Source organism: Apus apus, chromosome 1, assembly GCF_020740795.1.
Source record: "Apus apus isolate bApuApu2 chromosome 1, bApuApu2.pri.cur, whole genome shotgun sequence".
In the NCBI taxonomy this organism is placed as follows: domain Eukaryota; kingdom Metazoa; phylum Chordata; class Aves; order Apodiformes; family Apodidae; genus Apus; species Apus apus.
In genome coordinates, this window is record NC_067282.1 from 128,674,586 (window position 1) to 128,694,794 (window position 20,209).

The window sequence follows — 20,209 nt, forward strand, 5'->3', positions numbered from 1 at the left end:
ATGATACTACTTCAATTTCCAACTCACACACAGCGTCAAGTCAGATGCAATCACATTAGCAAAATAAATGGATGAGAGTCAGTAGTACAAATAAAACTGTTGTTTCTTGCTTTTGGTAGCTTTCAAACCCAGAAACTGTCTAACTTGCTTATCCTCCAAGGCAAATTTTAGGCTGGAGTCAGACAATATTGGTTTTCCTAACACAGAAGAGTAATTAACTGCATTTTCATTTCTGTATCAAGCACTTCTTACTATGCTTAAATTGCAAGTTGAAACATTGGTAGTGAAATAATACCCATACATGCATTTTTGCTATAAGAAGCAAAGTATCCAGAACAAAAAGAAAATCCAACACAATGACATAGAATTGATAGGACAACTGCAAGTTTTTTGTTTGGGCCCATTTTCTTTTTGAAATCCACCCCACACAGGATACTCAGTCAAAGCTAAATGAAGATACCAAGAGAAATTCCACTGATTTCAGGAACTGGGCCTTGGCTGCAAACCAGAAAGCACCTAAGCTTAAGTGCAAATTCAAGCAATGTTATGAAGATCCTTCAAAATTGTGACTCAACTGCAATCTTAGTTTGCTAACTCCCTAACTCCCTTGCACATTGAAGAAAAATCTCACTCTCATTTTTGTTAGGTTGATCACCCTAAATTACTTCTCTTTCTGCTCATGACCCTACCAGGCTTTTCATTCAGACTGGAAGACATTTTGGGCAAAGACCTGTGCTTACATAGCTATGGCTCCTGAATGCCAACATAAGGCAAATAAAATTTATAATATATCAATATCAGAAAAGAAAATTTCCTCTTCTCCCCCAGCCCTACCAATGTCTTTTTCTAGTCCTCCATTACTTTTTTCTTCCATTTAGCTCCTCAATCTCATTCTCTTCTGGATTGTTGCCCTGACTTCCATGAATTACAATGCCCCACTCCCACTTTCCTTCTCATGCTTTTTACAAACTTTTCCCCCCAAATGTTATCTCTGATAGCCACTGCAGACCTGCTCTCTTTTCTTTTTTCCTCTGTTTCTTCAGGTTGTCTTCCTACATTTTTATACTGCTGCAGCTTTTTATTAATCCTTTGATCTGCATCTGTACTGTTCTTCCTGCATTACTAAGACTTCCACTGGTGTCACCATTATGTCATAAACTTATCCCCATAACTTCTGTTCCTGACTCACTTCTCTCTCTTTCTGCCATCTTTGAACTTAGTTGACGTCTCTCCTTTCAGATGTCTTGATGTTGATCACAATTTCTCACAAGCAAAACGAAAATCCTTTCTTTAGCAATATTGCCAACTCATTATTTAACTGCTTCCTCTCTCTGTCCCTGAAAGTCTAACTTGCATCAAAAACCTGTCACCCACGTTTTCTCTCCAGTTTCATTCAAAAATGAGGGCTCTTATTTAGAGAATGATGTATAGATGCCTCCCCATATTTTTTCATGTCTGCTTTTCTATACAGGTAGAATATCACAGAATAAGGTTATGGTCCTAGATGAAAGAGTATGGACACAGCAATGCTTTTTCAAAGATATCAGGTGTTTTCAAAGTGGCTGTTGATCTGAAGTGCTTAATTTTTAACATTTCTAGATTAAAGTATCCCAAAGGGAATCAAGTCTGCATAAGGGTGCTAGGATTAATCAGACTCACCAGACACACCGGAAATTTTTAACAAAGAAATACAATACAAAGAACACATCCGCACAAAGAAAACTGAAGTTATTATTATTTATAATAACGTCATTAGATACATGTAAGTGTGCAAAAAACACACAGCAAAGAAAGATTTAGGGTTGTTCTAAATCCGTAAGTCTGAATGCATCCCTGAACAACTTACACGGAGTATGGAGAAATTCTAAATTATGATGCAGCATCCATGCATACTACCTAGTGACCATGAAACTGAGCAAGAAGCCTATTTTACCTGGGAATTGCTTCAGTCACAAAAACACATTCTTTCTTCTTCAGCAGATTGTGGCCTGAATTTATCTGACTGATAAAATGGAGGACACAATTTCAGCTACCACCTTTCTTTCCCCCTTCCTCCTATCATAGTTTCTTCTCTGATATCTGAATATGCATTAAAGCAAATAAAAAAACCCCAAAACTCTGCCATTTCCACCTAGCTGCCCTTCCAGCACTTCTACACAATGCAGTCTGTGCTGACAACTGTGCAAGTGCAAAGGAGGTGTAGGAAGTCAATTTCTTCTAATGGTAACTCATACCAGTACGGACCTTTGTGCTTCTTAGATTCTCCTTTAGCCTCCTGGTAAGCATGGCTCTGCATGCACTACAGATCAAAGAGCAGGGAGGGTTGCCAGATCTCCCACTTCAGCTGAAAGCTGACCAGTGAGATTCCACACCCTGAGTCATGACACAGGTTGGATGTCCATAAAATGAGGAGGAGCTGTCACCATACAAGGCTGCAGCTTTGGCCCAGCACCCAGAAAAGGCAGTGCCATTGCACTTAGCTTGTTCCAGATGCCCACACTCCAGCAGAATCTGCAGCCAAGGAGCAGCAGCAGGGCTGCAAATATTCAACAGCTGAGAGTGACATCATGGACACATGAATGAGTCTTGAGCTCAGGACTCATGATGACTTCTTGTTTGTCCAGTGTGAAACGCTATCTTGCTGGAAGCACCAGTGGTCTCGTTGGCCCTTCCTTGTGCTGTAGGAAGCAGGCTATTATCTGCTAACATATAAAGTAAAACCTTACCAGACTTCTTCAAATGCAAACTGGAGAAATGAAAGACCTTAAATGGAACCAGGCAACAGATGGTGTTAGTTTGGGAAAGAGGAACAGAATGGTTCAAGACCCTTGCCTGCATTCGTGTCAGTTATGTTACCACCTTTAAGATGGGTAGACAGCTAGCTCCTCTCCCGTGCATTGTTTACAAATGATAAGCTCAAGTAAGAAGCAGGTTTTTGTTAAATGACAGATTTGTTCCTTGGTACACCAGAATTATGTCTGATAACTTACTGACCAAAGTGAGGCAAAGCTAAACAAATAAACCAGAAAATATCTTCAGCTCTGTTTCACTCCAATTAGCAGTCTCCACTCCTCCTGCTGAGCAAACAGGATCTCATTCCATCAACCAAGAAAGCTCATTGCTCTCACTCAGGTACTGCTCCATGCACAACTACAGTAACCACAGCAGATTCAGGGGACACTGTTCCAGAGGGAGTGACACCACAATCAGTTTGGTATGGAGAACCTTTACTGCTTATGGAGGGAGTGGAGAAAGAGATAAAGGTAAAGGTGAAGAAAGAGAAATCTGGCAAGACTTAGAACAATTCACAGGGCTAACAGAGTCTTTCTGCATATTTGCTGATAGAAACAGCACACTTGACAAGGAAAACACAGAATCACAGAACTGGCTGGAAGGGACCTTGAAGGTCACCTGGTCCAATTCCCTGGCCATGGGGCAGGGACACCTCCCACTAGACCAGGTTGCTCAGAGCCCCATTCAACCTGGCCTTGAACACTTCCAGGGAGGGGGCAGCCACAACTTCCCTGGGCAGCCTGTGCCAGTGTCTGATTACTGATTGGTGCCTGGCAATGCTAGACTTGTGCTTAGTTTTCAGTGGTCACCCCCATCATAATGTGTGGTTCCAGACAAAGTTTTGCATGGAAGAGGCAAAAGAGAGATCTATCTGTACTACCCTCTGTAACTGTTGGCAGCTGAAGGGTTAACTATAGTTGGACCATTTGTAAAAGCAGTAGCATTTTACAGTATTTCTGGTCACACCCAGCAATATCTGCTCCCCAGTATCAGCAGCCTCACAGTTTCCCCATTTTATCTCTGAATTATTAGAGACAATTAGCAAGAATCCACATTTTGACTGATCTTTCTAATTGGGAGCACTGAACAAACAGATCTGAGAAACAGCCTGGCAGCAGCAAGCAGCCCTGGTTCACTGCACGCAGGGAAAAGCTCTGCTCCCCCAGGGATAGATAACGTGAAAGCTACAACCAGTGACTCAGCGTTGGCCCAGTTGCTCTCCAAGGAATCAGACAACCTCTCCAAGCATTCCTGCCTATTTCTGCACATGGAGGGCAGATGAGACAACAAGAAGTACTCCTTGAAACAATTGCCTGCCTCTGATAAATACAGACTTCCCATCAACTAACAAGAAAAACAGCACTGTCAAGCTCTGTCTTCTGATCTGCATGTATGAACACATCCACAGTGAAGCCCATAATGAAATGTGTTTTTCTGTGTAATAGCTGTGCTCTGTGGCACATACACGTGGCATTTCATTAAGCACAGGCTAATAGCTTGATTCCCTTAGGGACCCACTGCTGGAAAATGGAACATCTCCTTTCATAAACAGGCAAGGTCACCATGCACCACACATTCCTCCATGCACATGCTTGTTTTGTTTTTAATGCTGACATTATTGAGTATCTGTTAATTATTGAGTATCTGTTCATTATACATTTCATATTATTGCAATAATACATCTGTATGTGAAACTAATTTTATGAGATCTGAGGAAAACCAGCATTACATTACATTTCAGTGCCATCTGTTCAGATACTCCAGAAGATGGTGGAAGAACTCTGATTCATGCCTAAACTATTTTTTTATATTTCACTCTTCATGTTGGAGTCAGATTTTGAAAAATTCAATGCAATAAACATCTGAAAAGCACAAACTGAGATATTTTGCCCCTTCACACTGCATCACCCTTTTGTAACTTACAGTTACACTTTCTTATTTATCAGGAGCCATCTTCCAGCATCTCCACTTTTACACACTCTGAAAAAAGCAGTACACGAACGTGACAACTCAAAGTTTAAAGCCCTGTAGTTTAAACTTAAGAGTTTAAAGCACAAAAATGTCACAGAAATATATGAAGAGAGATCAAAAATGATAGGCAATATATTTTAAAACACTGTTAAGTACTTCAAAAAAATCAGGAGTCCCCAGAGGACCCTACCTGAAGAACCTAAGCATTATGAAGTGCCACTAATTCCTGCCAGTCTGCTTCTCTGCTGTCAACTTATTCCATCCCAAATACAATTTTTATTTTAGAACACTTAGAATATTTAGGTATTTAAAATATTTAGAAGTTGGCAACCTGTTTATCTCTATTCCTCTGGTTCCTGGGAAATTTCTGGATGTGAAAATGAGAAATTCCAGAGGATAATACTGGGTTGAGGCATATGGCAAAAGTAGAAAGAGCTACTTTTAAAGTGAACATGTGATCTGTCAGTAGAGAAGATTACATAGGGTAGAATATGAAGGTAGACATGAAGTATTTTCTCCTAAAACCAGATACAAATACTGTATTGCAGTAAATCCAACAGTTTGTGGGAAAAGAATAAATATGTAGTACAGATTAGAAATCATATTATCTACATGTAAGGAAGACAAGGACTTTTATTCTGAACTTTCCTGCTCATACTCACATATATACATTCCTTATCAGCAATTATGATCAGGAATGTCAAATGTAAACGTGGCCTGAAGACTTGGAATAAGCTTTTACTGCATTTTTTATTTGTTATATAGTTCAGGAGTTTCCCAAAGTGGAGAATGCAAACCACAAATGTAAATGAATGTGTAGTCTCTAGATTGTCAATGACTATGTGGCTTAAAGACATAGGGCAAACCTAACTGGAAACAATGCACAAAAATGTTAAGAATGTTTCTTGTCCTCTTCATCTGCCATGGAATTGTTACTGGAAATAAGAGGGAAAAACAAACAAACCAAAACCAAAACCAAAGGCTGTCAAAATTTTAATGAGTTGTGAGCATACCCCTGGAGTTTTTTTTCTTTTCAAGGCTGCAGCCTTGCCTCCTTCTTTTGTTCATTTGAAACAGGTTGAAGCAGGCTGTCAAACGTTCAAGGACAGGTTTTCAAGTCCTATTTGCTGTTGGCATGTCTAAAACTGCTGACACATTAGCAACAAAAAAAGGTACACTTAGGACAGCAGCTGCAACAGTAAAACACCTACTAGGGAACCTCACCCAGTACTAATGGCAATACTGAACTGTGCTGGCCAACTGAAGAGATAAGTCAGTAAGTATTCATATAGAAAACGCAAGCAAAGCTCATAGAAGTCCTCAAAAATAGTTTGGTTTACCATGCAAACACACCACATTTGGGATTTTGTTGTTCGATATGAAAACCATTACCCAGTCTTCAGTGATGAAAGCTGTAGAAACAGCTGAAAAATGTTAACTGAAAAATAATAAACAATTGAGCACTTGACAGACTTGCTAAAAGTAACCAATGTGATGGTTTCCTTTTATATCACTTATAAATTTTCTGGAACAGGAGAAGAATCTACCCGCTATTGAAAACACACAAAAAATCAAACTCTATTGCTGGACCTGAGTACTTAAGATTTGCAAGCTTGATGCCTCAAAACATTAGGAGGAAAGATGCCTTCTCCCAGACCCACTGGGTAAGGAAGTTACCCACAGCCCTATTTTACCTCTAACTCCAGTAGAACTAGGAGGAGTACTTTTCCAGTCAAGACTTGTTCAGTGTTTTAGACCAGAACTCTAAAAGTACGTTGACTCTTCTTGCATTAATTCCCAGTAATTCCTTACCTACTAGGGCCAGATCTGTTCCCTCCCCTCATTTCACATCAGCTATGTCCAAATTCACAGCAGCAGCAAGCATTAGCTTGAACTCTGGCACTTACTGTAGCTGGAGGAGTCTGAGCAAGTTCATGACCTCACCACTGGCCTGAATTCCTGAGGACCCTAAAGTCCGCAGGCCAAGCCCACTCTAGATAACCAATCCAGCAGGCTCTTCTTACAAATCTTTACACTCAATACAGCAGAGGGCTTCAACATTCTTCTTGAGGTCTGGTTTTCATCACCAAAACAAGCCATGGGGGTGGAGGTCATAAAGGTCTGTTCTCAAACCTTTGCCTTTGTGCAATTTTTAAAAGCACCATTTTCAAATGGAACAGTATTTTATCAGTTTGTAAGTAAGGTTAAACTGGAGCTGATATCAGAAGATGGCAGATGACCTACTGGATTGCAACAAAACACAGCTCACTATAACTTGCCACTAGAACTTGTTTTGAAATGAGCTTAACTCCCCACTAAGGGCAAGGACTGGAGTGTGATAGGCTCAGCATTTTATTTCTGAATGTTTGAACTTTATGTTTTGAAAGTGGGGGATGGAACAGAGTTAATTAATGAGAGCAAAACGCTGTTATTCCTGCAAAAAGGAAATTTGAAAAAAAATATTTTTCAATGGCCAGGAACGCAGAAATGAAGGATTGCATCCCTACAGCACAAAACCATGCATCACCTCTCAACATAAGACAGATCCAAGTTCATCCATGTACAGTATTTCTGTTTGTTTGTTTTAGACAAAAAAATCTACGACACTTACAGTAGAAGGTAGTATTTTGTTCTTCATTAATTAAGTATAACATAAGTCTGCTGCACTCAGCTGAATGGATTTCAGATTAGAATAAAACAAATAAACTTACCTTGCATTTCAACATGTTGGCTACTCTCTCTTGCATTGATTGTCCAGCCTTCGGCCTGACAAGTATATAAACTGCTTTCACATCAGGGCTGGAGCGCAGAAGCTTTTCCACCAGTACTTTGCCCATGAAACCTGTAGCTCCTGTGATAAGTACGGTCTTCCCGTTGTAATAAGCTGAGACTGAAGACATGGTGCTTTCTTATTCCGTTCTTCCTTCCTGCAGGAGGTACCTGAGAAGATGCAGAAATAAAGTTTTAAAGGCTTTTCAGTCAAGACATGGATCAGTTCTTTGGGAATTACAGTCTGAGATAACCTTTGTCAGTCGGTGGTGGCAGCTGGCATTAGGTCAATCAACAGCAATTTTAAAGACAGTTTTTAAAAAAGCTTTTGTTATGAAAATAAATTACAAAAAATAAAAAAAGGTTGATCTGGGAAGCTAAAAAATCAAGCTCAGTCGTATCCTCCACATCGTACCATAGCTGCACCCAGCAATCACACATCAGAATGTAGCTTGTGCTGCGCAGGACTCCTAGCAGTAAATGCTCACTGCAGTGTGGAATGCCATTTATCTCACATGCTGTGAAGTGGCAGCCATGAAGATATACTGTTATCCCTACAAGACAAGGTGGAAACAGATCTCCTCACAACACTGCAGGTACAAATAAAATTTCCCACTTCAATTCCACTTGGAAGTTCCTTTTCTTGTCATCCATCGTTCTGCAATGGGCTCAGCTTTCTCCCATTGTCTTGGCTTGGAATAAATCCATGAAAGAAACACCCTTCTCTTCATGTAAAACACAGTGCAGTGACATTGTTCTGCCAGACTGCAATACCATTCTCCTGTGCATCAGTCATCACCCATTGTTGGCTGTTGAGGCAAACACACATCTCACTGAACTCTAAAGACTTTAGATGTCATAGGCTTTCTCTGGAGAATTTCGCTTGTTTGAACTGCCCTTTGGAGATCCATTGACTAGATAAAGAGACTGACAGGACTAGGCTCCCGCATGAAGTGTCCCAGTTAATTATCTTAATTAGATACAATGGTTTTAGGCCTACATGTCCCCAGTCATCCCAATTAAAACGCTAGGTTGATTATATGACAAACATGTCTGGACTGAATCTTCCTAGAATAGCTCCCCTCTCTCCTAGACTAACTGAAGGAAAAAACTCCTCCTATCTTTGAAGAGCTGCAAATGACAGCATGCACAAACCTCTTCCATTGCAAGCAAAAAGCTTATGAGAAAAATACATAAATATTTTTTTAAAAGCCTCCTAAATTTGAAACAAAACCAAACAAGAACAGTAGAACACTGTCAATCAAGTGTTCAAGAATGAGGACAACAATCTTCAGATCTTCAGACACCTCAGGACATCTTTCTCCTGCAGAAGCTGCAGAGTCTCTGCTGGACACTTCATTTTCTCAACATCACATGAGTTACCTGCATGCTAATAAAATGCAAATATGCCAAAACAGAAATACAGCATTTTCTGCATTTTTGCAGTCTACAAAGATTCCCCATTCTCATTAATCCTTTTGCATTTCTGAAACGTATTAAGCCTTTTGGGGTCAGTGAAATAGCCTAACTTAAAGAAAAAACTGCAACCCTTCAGACAGAAACACCCTATATAATGAGTCCTTGGCTTGGACCACCACAAATGAGCACCAGCAAAGAGTTTAGAGTAGAGAACCTTTGCTATATGTGATGGTAGGTTAAATTGTCTTCACTGCATGGGACCACAAGAGAAATAAAGCTTGTCCTACAGGCCATACCTTCCTCAGGATGAAGAAAAGTGACCTCTGCTACATGACTTGAGAGAAGCACCATGGCTCCATCCTTACAAGGTGTACTGTGTTCATTGCAACACTCAGAGAGGTGCTTAGTGGGACGTGGATCTCCAAGGGGTTACCACTCACAACAGTGAAGAGGAATCCAGTCTGTGTTCATGTGCTATCATTACCTGGGTCTACAGCTGATGTATCCACCCAGACCTGACTTTGCACTCCTACCAACCTGTCAAGTTTTCACAGTCACTGTATTGCTACATGGAAACATGGAATGTATATTTCTAACAGGCTCTAGCCCTGACACATAATCTAGGGACTCAAGCCAAAGAAAATATTGTTCCTCTTTCCCAGGACTGCTAACAAATGAAAATCCCTAAATTAATTTATCCATAAAGAACCATCAGGTGTGCCATCCAATTTAGTAAGTGGATCAAGCAGAAAAAATTCCGAAGGACACTACTTTACAAATTAATAGCTCAGTGAATTTGGGTATTAGCCTAATTTCAGATGTGGCCTAGATCACATCCTAAATGAATGCAGCTGGCTCACGCCTAGGCCTATTAAAAACCTGTTCTTATCAAAGAGCTGGCCACTTGGGAAGTGAAATAAACAGGTTATACTATTAGAAAATGAACTTATGTATAATAAAATGTCACATCTCGTTCAGGTTTGGAAAAACTGAGTGACACTGGAAGAGAGGAGCTTCCAGAACCTGGTGTGAAAGTCCAAAAGTAGGTATTAGTTTAGCCAGATGAAGACAGAGGTGATGAAAAACTTTAGAAATTTGGTACAACACGTGCACTGCAAAGCAGAAAAATTAATGAGAAATCCTTAGTCACAAGAGGCATATAAATCCCACCCACTGAACATAGGAAACTAAAAATGGAATATAATACCACTTCCTGTCACTGGATACTTGCTTTGAACTCCTATTCAGAACATCTATCCACCTAACCTAATTTCATATTCTGCTAGAAAAATGGTACATTTATAAGTACTTTGCACCACAGACTTGGAGATTACCACAGTGTTAAACAGGAATTACTCTTCTTCCCATACTTTAGTAGCACAGAACATTTCCAGCCTGAATCACTTAACATTAGTGCTTTGTGTTATAGTTGTAGACTACTGCAAAAATAACTGCTAAGATTTCAGAATGAGGACATCAATTTATTAAGTTATTTCATTTGTGTTCTCTGTTTGGGTTATCCAAATGGGGCTTCATTTGTTCAATGTCTACTAGAAGAGTTTTTTTAAAAAAAATAATTAATAAAATAAATAATAATTAAAAAACCACAATACTTTGAAGCATCCTAAAATTAGTCCTGCAGCCACATGTCACTAAGTATTTCTGGCAAGGACTGCACACACATAACTGACAGTTTTTCCCCATGTTGTCTGAGGTAATTTTAAATATTTGTCTCAAAAAAGTCAGAAAAAAGACTGCATCTCCCAAACCATTCTGGTATATAATGACAATGGTAGCTCCAAACACAGGCACAGAAAAACGGAACTTCTATGGCAATCTGGTGTTCCTCTGGATTACTGGCTTAACCCTATAGGGTTAAAAGAAAAAGTAAGGAAAACCATATCCCTTCTGTTTTCTGTAATAAAGAGGCCCAAGCCAGGATGCATAGTTTGCAGGGGCAGCTTCAGAGCTGGTTCCAGTTGCTCAGGACCTCATCCACAATAAAAAGCCATGAGGAATGAGAAACTTTTTTGCATATGACAGGATCAGATTTGTGCCTCCTTGCAGTAGTATTTTGTTCCCCTTTCCTCAGTTAGCTTTAGAAGAAAATACAATCAACATGCACTCAGCTGATGCCACACTCATTATCAGCAAAGAAAATCTGTGTATTTGTTTAATGTGCACAAACAAATCGATGCTTTGAGATCATGACACAACACCCACAATGCTGCAATCTGTGTTCAGACAGATCACTGAATCTTCAATATCCAAGCAAATTTAGAGGCTTTTCCTAGGTTCCAAATTTAAAAGCAGATTCCGATTTATATTCAGGGTTGCTAAACCACTGTCATTTCAACTTAGGGAATTCTGACTTCTTTTTTTTTTTTAAATTTTCAGAACCATCTTTGTTTCTTGTGTTTTTAAGAGTGTGATTTTATAACAGAATTTATTCTTCTTTGCTTTAATTGATTTTGCCTGCCCTTTGTAAATAAAGTACTGGATAAGTTACAGAGATTTTAAGGAACTAGAGGATTTCTAAGGTCAAAAGGTGTGATCCAAGTCATGCCTGCTGACCTGACACTTTGGATGTCTACCAAATACAAAGGATTACATTGATTCCTGTTTGACTTTTTACACTCACTCAAATGAAGAAAAAAAATAGTTTCCTGCAGAAGTTTAGGCTTTGTTTTTCATTTTAAGGAATAAACAGTCAATACTGGACATTAACTATTTTCCAGTCAATTAAACTGCAAAGGATTAAACCTCTGGTAAGAGAAAACTAAAATTTAAGTCTGAACCACAGCCAGCAGTTGCCGTGAGTTGACCCTTATTGAGGTGAAGAGGGATAAAGACTATTTCAGAGCTTGAGGTTCCTGTCTCTTTCAGAACTGACTGGAGATGAGTAAGCCCACACATGAAGCTCAGCTCAAGTGAACAATTAGAGACAACTCTGACCATTCGGGCACTAATCAGAGCAGGAAATTGATGACTGCTGCCATGTGAACTACTGAACACAGCATCTTTGCAGCACTACACATCTCACTGATGCTGACTCATCTCCAACTGTACTGTGGAAAATCATCTTTTGGACAGCCAGCCAGGAATCACAGTGAGCTTCTCTGCAGACACAAGTACATGAACTGCTTTAAGGGTAAAGCTCTGCTGCTGATGTCTGTAACAGTCTTCTCTGGATCAGTCACAATGGACAACCTACAGCACTGTGTTACCAATAAAGCCATGGTCTTGTGCCAGGGGCACAGGCCAAAGGACAAGGAAAGGTGGCAATCCTACCAACATAATGCCTTGCTCCCACAAAAGAAAGTCCTCATATCCCAAAGAGAAGAGTGAAAGAGAGCTTTCCCCTGCTGAGAGCAGATATAATTGAGCTGATATTTAACAAAACAACTGGTGCATTGTCCCACTCTTCCACATACTTGAATGATGCCAAATATGCATTCAGATTCCAGAGCTGTAATGCTGAGAATCAGAATCATAGAATTCTTTGGGTTGGAAGGGACCTTAAAGATCATTTAACTCCAACCCCCTGCATTGGCAGGGACACCTCCCACTAGAGGAGGTTGCAAAGAACCCCATCCAACCTTACCTTGAACACCTCCAGGGAGGGGGCATCCACAAACTTGCTGGGCAACCTGTTGCAGTTTCACCCCCCTTCACACTAAAGGATTTCTTCCTAATGCCAAACCTAAATCTACCCTCTTTCAATTTGAAACCATTCTCCCTCACCCTGTCACTTCATGTCCTTATGAAAAGTCCCTCCTCAGACTGCTATCAAAGCCATAGCAATGGGAAGGGAAATGTGTATCTGCAGGTCCATGGCTGCAGGGTGTTAACATGAGATGGCAAAGCAGAGCACCAGCAATGAAGGATGGGTACACTGGAGCACATGCAGGTGCAAGAGTTTCGTGTGCTCCGTCGTTTGAGATGCTTTATATGGATGTAAAGGTTTTGTTGGGCACCAGCCTCTGCTTCAAAGATTTCACCGACTATTTTTGGCCCCAGGACATCTAGAAATAATAGAGCACACTGTGGCCTTAGGGTCACAGAGCAGAGTCCCACATCATACACACTAGCAATAGCTGAAGCAGTGATTTGCTTTTCATCATAGGGACTTAACCCCTGGATTCTCAGTAACACCAGGAGGAAGTTTCTATCACTCATCTCCACTGATTTGGTTTACTGGGCCAAACTCACAATCAGGGTACTTCCACTGCAATAACCAATGTTTCAGCTGGGATTAATTAATATGAATTAGCTTACATTTAACCCTGTATATGTAAAATATATTCTGCATTTTCAGTAATAAATAACAGTAACTTGAGACCATCAGGTCAAGGGAGGTGATTCTCTCCCCCTGCTCCACTCTCATGAGACCACACTTGCAGTATTGTGTTCAGTTCTGGAGCCACTAACACAGGAAGAACATGGAGCTGTTGGAGAGAGTCCAGAGGAGGCCACAAAGATAATCAGAGGGCTGGAGCACCTTTCCTATGAAGACAGTCTGAGAGAGCTGGGGTTGTTCAGCCTGGAGAAGAGAAGGCTCCAGGGAGACCTTACAGCAGCCTTCCAGTACCTGAACGGTCTAAAGGAAGGCTGGGGAGAGACCTTTTTCAAGGGCTTGTAGTGAGAGGACAAGGGATAATGGCTTTAAACTTGAAGAGGAGATTTAGGTTAGACATTAGGAAGAAATTTTTTAATGTGAGGGTGGTGAGACACTGGCACAGGTTGCCCAGGGAAGTTGTGGATGCCCTCTCCCTGGAAGTGTTCAAGGGCAAGTTGGATGGGGCTCTGAGCAACCTGGTCTAGTGGGAGGTGTCCCTGCCCATGCAGGGGGGTTGGAAATAGATGACCTTTAAGGTCCCTTCCAACTCAAACCATTCTATGATTCTTTGACCATAGAAAAGAGCTGCAGTTCAACACTGCTCAACATTTTTGAGAACAGTGCTGCTGACATGAACAAGAAAGTAGTGCTAACAACTGATGCACTGAGGTTACACAACGTATTTTCAAAGGTCTTTAGGTACATAAAGATTTGTGCAGTACATGACATTTGGGAAGAGGTAGGGGAGATTTTACTGATGGCAGAAAATGAAGCAAAGAGGATGTTAAAATGGCTGATCTAGGAATAAATTAAAAGATCCTTCTGGTTTGCAAAACTTCCATAGTTATTTAATAGCACTAACAACCTAACAACAATAACAAAGGGTAAAAAAGAAACCTTCTCTTACTTAGCTACAGAATTCAAAGGAAGGTTAAATCCATCCTTTGTTCAGGCTCTATACATGCTAATACAGCACAAAGAAACAAAATTCCATGATTCAAAGATGGGCACATTTACAGTCAGACTGAACTCCTGACGATAATCCTCTTTACAAAGAGTTTTTGCTCCACTCAGTTTACACCAAATATAAATGTTGTTGCTAGAAGCCTGAGGGTTAAAATCACTTTTCTCCAGCTAATATATTTCAAAACATTGTTTTGTTTGCCAACAGTACAGATTCAGTTCCATAAAAGCATACCCAAGTAGCAACACACAAAGGAGAAACTCTCATTGCTCCCGGAAACCCTTCATGACTTGAAGGATGACACCAGTTTTGCAATCTATTTCAATTTACAGCAGTTAAATCTAAAGAGACAATGCAGTGTGACAGCGTAATTAAGAGGTAGAGATAATGAGCAGTGTGCACAGCCAGATCCTGCCAACTGCTGAATGTTACATGACATGCAGACAGAAACTTGATCCTTCGGAAGCTACTGGGGGTTGTGACTTCTGGTCTGGAGATCTGCCCCCAGAACAAGACCCAGACATAGGGCAAGAGCTTGAATTTCAAGATTTAGTTGTTGCTTAAGTATTACCTGTACAGCTTCACAGATCATCTGACCCTCCTAGGTAGTACAAAATGTTTGACCACTGTTAAGAATTAGTGAAGAATGAATGAAGCCTGAGGGCCACTGATATAACACAAGCCAGGAGGAGTCTCTTGTTTTTAAAGTGAAATCTGTTAGTCTCTCTGAGTCTCACTATGTTCTCTCTAAAAATGGTGAAAACAAGCCTATAAGCATTTTAGAGCTAAGATGATGCAACTGTACTAAGACATACCTACATGTATTTTTCAGTAGCTCAAATATGGATGTATTCTACCTCAATTCTATTTAATTAGCCACTGGTAAGAACAGCAGCTTCCAGGACATCAAAGAAGCAGCTTCTGCAAGCTCCTTTCTGTATCACACAGGTCAACATCTGTACCCACTTTTTCTTTTTTTTTCAGCAGGACTCACTTAGAGCTAGTTGTTGCAAAGCCATTGAGCAGGTTACAAGATCAAAGCTTAGGTGCTGTGCATAAATCAGGACTAGAAGTTTTTGCTCTACCTCAGCATAAATAAATGCAGACATTCTATGCTGGAGCATTTCTGCAGATGATCCTGTTCTGTCTCTTTCCACCAGTTCACACTTCACAGCCATTATCACCTTGCTCTTTCTCCTTTAGCTGTGACTGGAATATCTACAACCAGCAGACTTCTTCCAAACCCCTGAATCAAATCCTTTCCCATATTCATTGCACACCAATCACACTGCATCTTAGCATTGCAAAAGGGAGGTCTCTTGGTGATTAAGTCAATGGTCTATGAATCTCTGTGCTATCTGGCAGGTAGCCTGGCACATTTGCTTTCTCTTAGAGATCTCCATTGGTAGCTTTGTATTAACATCCAGCATGTTTTTTGTGCAGTATTTGAAGACTTTCTGTCCTTGTTCTTGCCCCTCGTCAAAAATAGTGGCACTAGCATTTATGACTTTTGTGGAAAGAGTTGTATTACAAGACACCAAGTTGGGTGAGACTGTTGAGGGTAGCAAGGCTCCACAGAAGAGTCTGAGTAAGCTGGATTGATGGGCCAAGGTCCATTGTATGAGATTCAACAAAGCCAAGTGTTGAGTCCTGCACTCGAGTCACAACAACCCCATGCAACCCTACAGGCCTGGGGAAGAGTGGCTGGAAAGCTGCCCAGAGGAGTCAGCAGCAATATTGATCCAAGTAGAGCATTATCTAGTAAGTAAATCTATGGCATGCAATGATGGGAGTCTACCTTCCTGAGGGATTCCTCCTCTACCTCTAATTCTCCCTCTTCTACTGTGACTCCATCCGGCTTTCTTGACAAGTAAATACATAAGCACAACATTTAAAAGTCTTAATGAAATCAAATGGAACCGCATTTATGTTTTCATAACAAAACCTAAATCATAAAGAAAACAACAAAAGAAGAAGCTGAGTACAGTGTCCAAGGAATACAGTCAAATCCATCACCCCTTAATGACCATGGTTTTAAAAAATGAACACTTAAAAATTAAAATTAAAAAATGAGCCCATGCTCCCTTCCTCTTGTTACAACTTTTTTTACAGCTATGTCCAGTGGAAGCTGTAAACAGAAAACATAAGTAGCTTTGTACTTCCGTGCAGATTTATCAGAATAGATGCATATTTTTTGCTTGTATTAAGCTTCAAAACAAATGCAAAATAGTTAATAATTGGCTGAAAAACACTAGCTGCAAGAAAGAAAGCAAAAAAAAGCTACAGGGATTCAAACCTGCACCTATTTACCTCTCCAGTTTCTGATGACTTCAGAGTCCTCATTCAGTCTGTCTGTATTTTCCAAAGCATACAAGCTTTTATTTAGGAATATTTTTTTAATAATGTGTATGCATGTATTTGTGTATGTACATGCACAAATGCATAAAAACCCATTTTTAGATTGTGAACGGAACAATCTCTTAACTGTTTTTTTCCTTGAGTCTCAACAATTTTTGAGTCATTGAGACCACAATTTTCACATGGTAGTTGCTATAGAGTATCTTTTATTGTAAACTTCCACAGGCTGTAACAGAATAAGTATTCATTTTCCTCCATCCCTCCATCACGTCTACCTTTGCTAATACCTTCTCTAGAAGACAGAGGTAACTACTGACAAGCTCTTGATGCTGTCAGTGAAACCTCTTGATGAGCTCAGATAATACAGAAGCATGGTGCATGCTGCTTAGCAGTAACTGTGGTGACTGTACTAAGAAGTTTAGCAATCCTGTGGCAGCAAGCTAAAATGAAATTTCACACTTCAGATCTCAGATCTAACAGAGTGGAAAAAAACCCCTGCTGTGTCCAGACTCACATTTAAGGTTAATTAAATAACTGTAATTATTTTTTCTTTCCAGTAGAAAGCCAACCTCAGCAGTCTGAACATTTTTATATTCAGTTTGTTGGTTTTGTTTTTTTTTAAGAAATGTGGTCTAGAACTCTACTCTTGCCTTGGATGGGGTTGAAAGAAAAAAAATGCTTGAAATATTTCCTACCAAGATGAGCATTCTTAAAAGGATAATCACACGGATGTGAGAGTCTATACTTTGATTTAATAGCAAAGAATATATAAATCACATATATATGTTTTCAAACCCAAAGATTTAAGATACTATCAAGTCTTTTCTTTATATTGAAACTTAAAAGAGAGCCTCATCAATAGAAACACCAGTTTTGCCTTTTACCTCATCATTGCATTGAAGTTCAGATAGGTTAAATACAAGCAAAAATACTTTTTTTTTTTTTTCCCCAGTTGTCCCACATTTCTCCATTGTTCACACTTGGAGCATTTGATGGCACCTGGCAAACCATCTGACCACAGCAGCAGTCTCAACTGTTTGGTCCAGCTACTGAAATAGGACAGAAGCTGTCCTATTCTGTTCTAAAATTCTCCTGTCAAGTGAAGTTCTCAGCAGATAGAGCAGGATCGAGGCCTTCAGGAACATGGAAGATGTGCAGCCAAAGCCTATTTTGTTCCAGGAAGCCTATTTGGAATTTTACACTGCTTAGGGCTCACTGCGTTATTCTGCTGCAAGCCGTAACACTGGCTGCAGTGACCAGCTCTCCAGTAACGTTGAAGACAATTCTGGCACCAGCTGAATCTGAACCACAACACGCTGCTGTATTTGTTGCCAGAGGCCTGGGCACTAAACTCAGCACCTCAGCGCAACAGCGTAAGTGTGTGCACTAAGGCAGCTACAGCAGCAGAGCTGCAGCTGTCCTGCAGGTTGTCAGGACGCTGCCATGTCGTGACTCTTGCTGTGCCAAAGTGATCAACTGACAAACATCTCTTTCTTCCGCTGGAAGTGCACAGAAACCACACGGAGGAGAAGCCACCAAGCTGCTGCTTTCTACAAGGACTGTCCCTCTCAGGATGCACTCCCGACCTCTTTACTCCTTGATCTACTGCTTCTAGGAAGATGAGAGAAGCATGGAGTTAGAATGCACAGCTGCTTGGCACTGCTGCTGCTCCTGAGGCTGTCAGATAACTTGGGGCCAAGGGATGAAAACCTCAGAGGCTACAAGTGCACAGCAAGACTGTCCTCCCTCTGCCCCTTCTGACAGCAAATATCATCCTAAGAGTTCAGGAAGTTTATTTCTTGGGATCAACAAACACAGCATGCAGGCAGCACGAGCAAGAAGGCCTCCTTCTCTGGAAACTTGACAACGGATACAGAAGCAGCCCAGCTAAGCCAGAAGCTTCACTAGCTATATGAAAACACGTGGTGTGTATTAAGAGTAACTAGAATTTTCAACAGACAGAGTAAACCCTGCATTTGATCACAATGGAAAACAGAAGAAAATGTGTGGTGCATGGGTAGGCTGAGGGTGGATGTATTTTGGATGCTAATGGCTACAAACAGAAAGATGAGACTGCGAAATGTAGCTTTTTTAAAAGAAAAAAAAAATCCAAAAAAACAAAAACAAAGCAAGAGAGCAGGAAAGAGTAGAGTTTGTATGACTTGGACTCTCTGAGTCTGTGTGTTTATGGAGGGCTTCCCATTCAGCTTTTACCAGTAGGCCTACATCACAATGAACTGAGCGTGGAACTAGACCTCGTCACCGTGCTATGCCCAGAATTACCACAGCAGCTTCAAACTTCGGTAGTTCTGATCTTCAATGACAACGATGTTGAAACTGAGCTCTTAAAAAAAAAAAATAAAAAAATTCCTTAAGACAGACCGATAGCTGAAAGAAGAAAAGAAACTTACAAGGGTCTCCTCCTGTGCCTTTGAAAATTTATACTTCCCATAGTATTTGCCAACTGGCACGCTGTGGCTAGCTGTCAAGAGTCTGCTAACATGGGTGCTGATCAAAGCTTGCAGAGAATGTAGGCTTTTGACAAGCAGGAGCTAGTTCAGTAGGAAATGGACTGAAAGACTCATTTCTTGAGATCTGACAGCCACTGCCATAATGCTTGGAGATATTGTTTAAGGGTGCGGTTCATAAGAAGGTATCAACAAAACATAGAAACATGGTCTTATTTGCCATTATAAACATATTAAAAATATGTAGTGGTGGACGTGGCAGTGTTAGGTTAACAGTTGGACTTGATGATCTTTCAGGTCTTTTCCAACTGAACTGATAACTGATCGTAGGATTCTATACTTCTTTTTCTACCCCCATCAGCTCTTCCCTTACTTGAAACCCAGCTATGAGCAAGCAGAACTCATTCAACATTGTTCAACTCATTCAACAAGAAAATTTTCACAAATTCTTTCATAATTCAACTGATTGCACTCTTGATACTAAATATTATCTTAATTTTGGAGAGTTTAGTTACTCTCAGGAGGTAGTTTTTCTACCATTTGATCCTCATCAGATGGCTTCAAGGATATCTGGACTCTTGTAATTAGTACATCTATCCCTCTTCTACCAGGATAAACAGTCTGAGAAAACAGGAAAAAAAAACCTGAAAAGCAAATGTGAAGCAGTCTGAGTGTGCTGTTTCATAATACAGAGCTGGATGGCTAGGTGTAATATTCTGAAACATATATGCCTCCAGCTGAGACTACAGATTTGCTGCCCTTTGGGATGAGAACTATGCAAAGTGCAATAGTAGCAGTCAGAACAGGTCTCTGACCACAGCTGAGTCACCTCGAAGTTACTAGAGTGGAAATATATTTTTTTATTATTTGTATATGTAAATCAGTAATACAGCAAACACAGTCGGAGCAAACACAGCAACGTTTATCCCTCCCTTGTGCTGTTAAAGATTCTTTGATAGTATTTGTGTATTTACTCATACCCTGTTTTACACACATTAACTAATGATCTCCGAAATACCCCAGAGGACCGAAGTAGGTGTGTATTTTAATATTCCCATGATCAGAAGCAAGGCAAATCACAGGGGCTATAAGCAAATTAAAGTTAATGATGTAGTGCCAAGTAGTCAT

At 40.3% G+C, this 20,209-nt stretch overlaps 1 protein-coding gene across 5 annotated transcripts in view; it reads right to left on the minus strand.

The window, feature by feature from the left end:
* The window catches only part of FAR2 (fatty acyl-CoA reductase 2), a 132,180-nt gene that overhangs the window by 64,261 nt on the left and 47,710 nt on the right, over positions 1-20,209 (minus strand). For 4 of the 5 annotated variants that reach the window (XM_051638138.1, XM_051638168.1, XM_051638162.1 and 1 more), the window contains exon 2: positions 7,476-7,704. In XM_051638138.1, coding sequence (XP_051494098.1) covers positions 7,476-7,664 — 189 coding nt within the window. In that variant the 5' untranslated portion in view covers positions 7,665-7,704. Of the gene's footprint in view, positions 1-7,475; positions 7,705-7,787; positions 7,902-20,209 lie in introns of those variants that run through there. The other variant, XM_051638146.1, reaches the window with a different exon arrangement.